The following is a 941-nucleotide window of genomic DNA, read 5'->3' as shown; positions in this document are numbered from 1 at the left end:
GGGACAATGGACTGGTGACAATGGACAGGGGACAATGGACAGGTGACAATGGACAGGGGACAAGGGACAGGTGACAAGGGACAGGTGACAAGGGACAGGGGACAATGGACAGGTGACAATGGACAGGGGACAGGGGACAATGACAGGGGACAATGGACAGGGGACAATGACAGGGGACAATGGACAGGGGACAGAGGGGACAGTGGGGACAGGGGAGACAGTGGGGACAGGGACAGGGGACAGGGGACAGGGACAGGGGACGGGGACAGGGACAGGGGACAGGGACAGGGACAGGGGTGTCACCTGCCATAAGGGGACAGGGATGTCACGTCCTTTGAGGGGACAGGGACAAGGACAGGGGTGTCACCTTCTGCCAGGGGACAGGGAGAGGAACAGGGAGAGGAACAGGGACAGGGGACAGGGGACAGGGACAGGGACAAGGACAGGGACAGGGACAGGGACAAGGACAGGGACGTCACCTGCCGTGAGGGGACAGGGGTGTCACCTTCTCTGAGGCAATAGGGACAAGGACAGGGATGTCACCTGCCACAAGGGCACAGGAATGTCACCTGCTGTGAGGGGACAGGGCACAGGGACAAGGACAGGGATGTCACCTGCTGCTCCGCGCCGAGGCCGCCTGGCCGCCGCCCCCCTGCAGGTCCTTCTGCAGCACCAGCACCACCTTCCCGTGCTCCTTCAGCCGCACCGTGTTGGCCTCCACGTCCTGGGGGGCGACCGGGGTCAGCCCGGCCGGGATTCCAGAAAATTCCACCCAAAACCGGCTGGGAACAGGGCCCCCCCCGGGACCCACCTTGAGGATGCGGTTGAAGTCCTGCTTGTCCACGCGCAGGAAGTGACAATTGTCCTCCCGCAGGAGGATGGTGGCGGCCCGAGGGGCGTCGTTCACCAGCGCCAGCTGCCCGAAATCGTCCCCTTCGTGC

The 941-nt window shown here is 63.8% G+C and overlaps 1 protein-coding gene across 1 annotated transcript in view; it reads right to left on the bottom strand.

The window, feature by feature from the left end:
* The window catches only part of LOC107198895 (rap guanine nucleotide exchange factor 3-like), a 24,468-nt gene that overhangs the window by 6,790 nt on the left and 16,737 nt on the right, over positions 1-941 (bottom strand). Inside the window, exons 5-6 of the mRNA XM_015616161.3 lie at positions 812-940; positions 614-724 (exon numbers count right to left, since the gene is read on the bottom strand). Of these exons, the coding sequence (XP_015471647.1) occupies positions 614-724; positions 812-940 (240 nt within the window). The remainder of the gene's footprint in view (positions 1-613; positions 725-811; position 941) is intronic.

Source organism: Parus major, unplaced genomic scaffold (assembly GCF_001522545.3).
Source record: "Parus major isolate Abel unplaced genomic scaffold, Parus_major1.1 Scaffold360, whole genome shotgun sequence".
Taxonomy (NCBI): domain Eukaryota; kingdom Metazoa; phylum Chordata; class Aves; order Passeriformes; family Paridae; genus Parus; species Parus major.
Note: the sequence above shows the minus strand (reverse complement) of the source record. Positions and strands in the feature narration are given on the sequence as shown.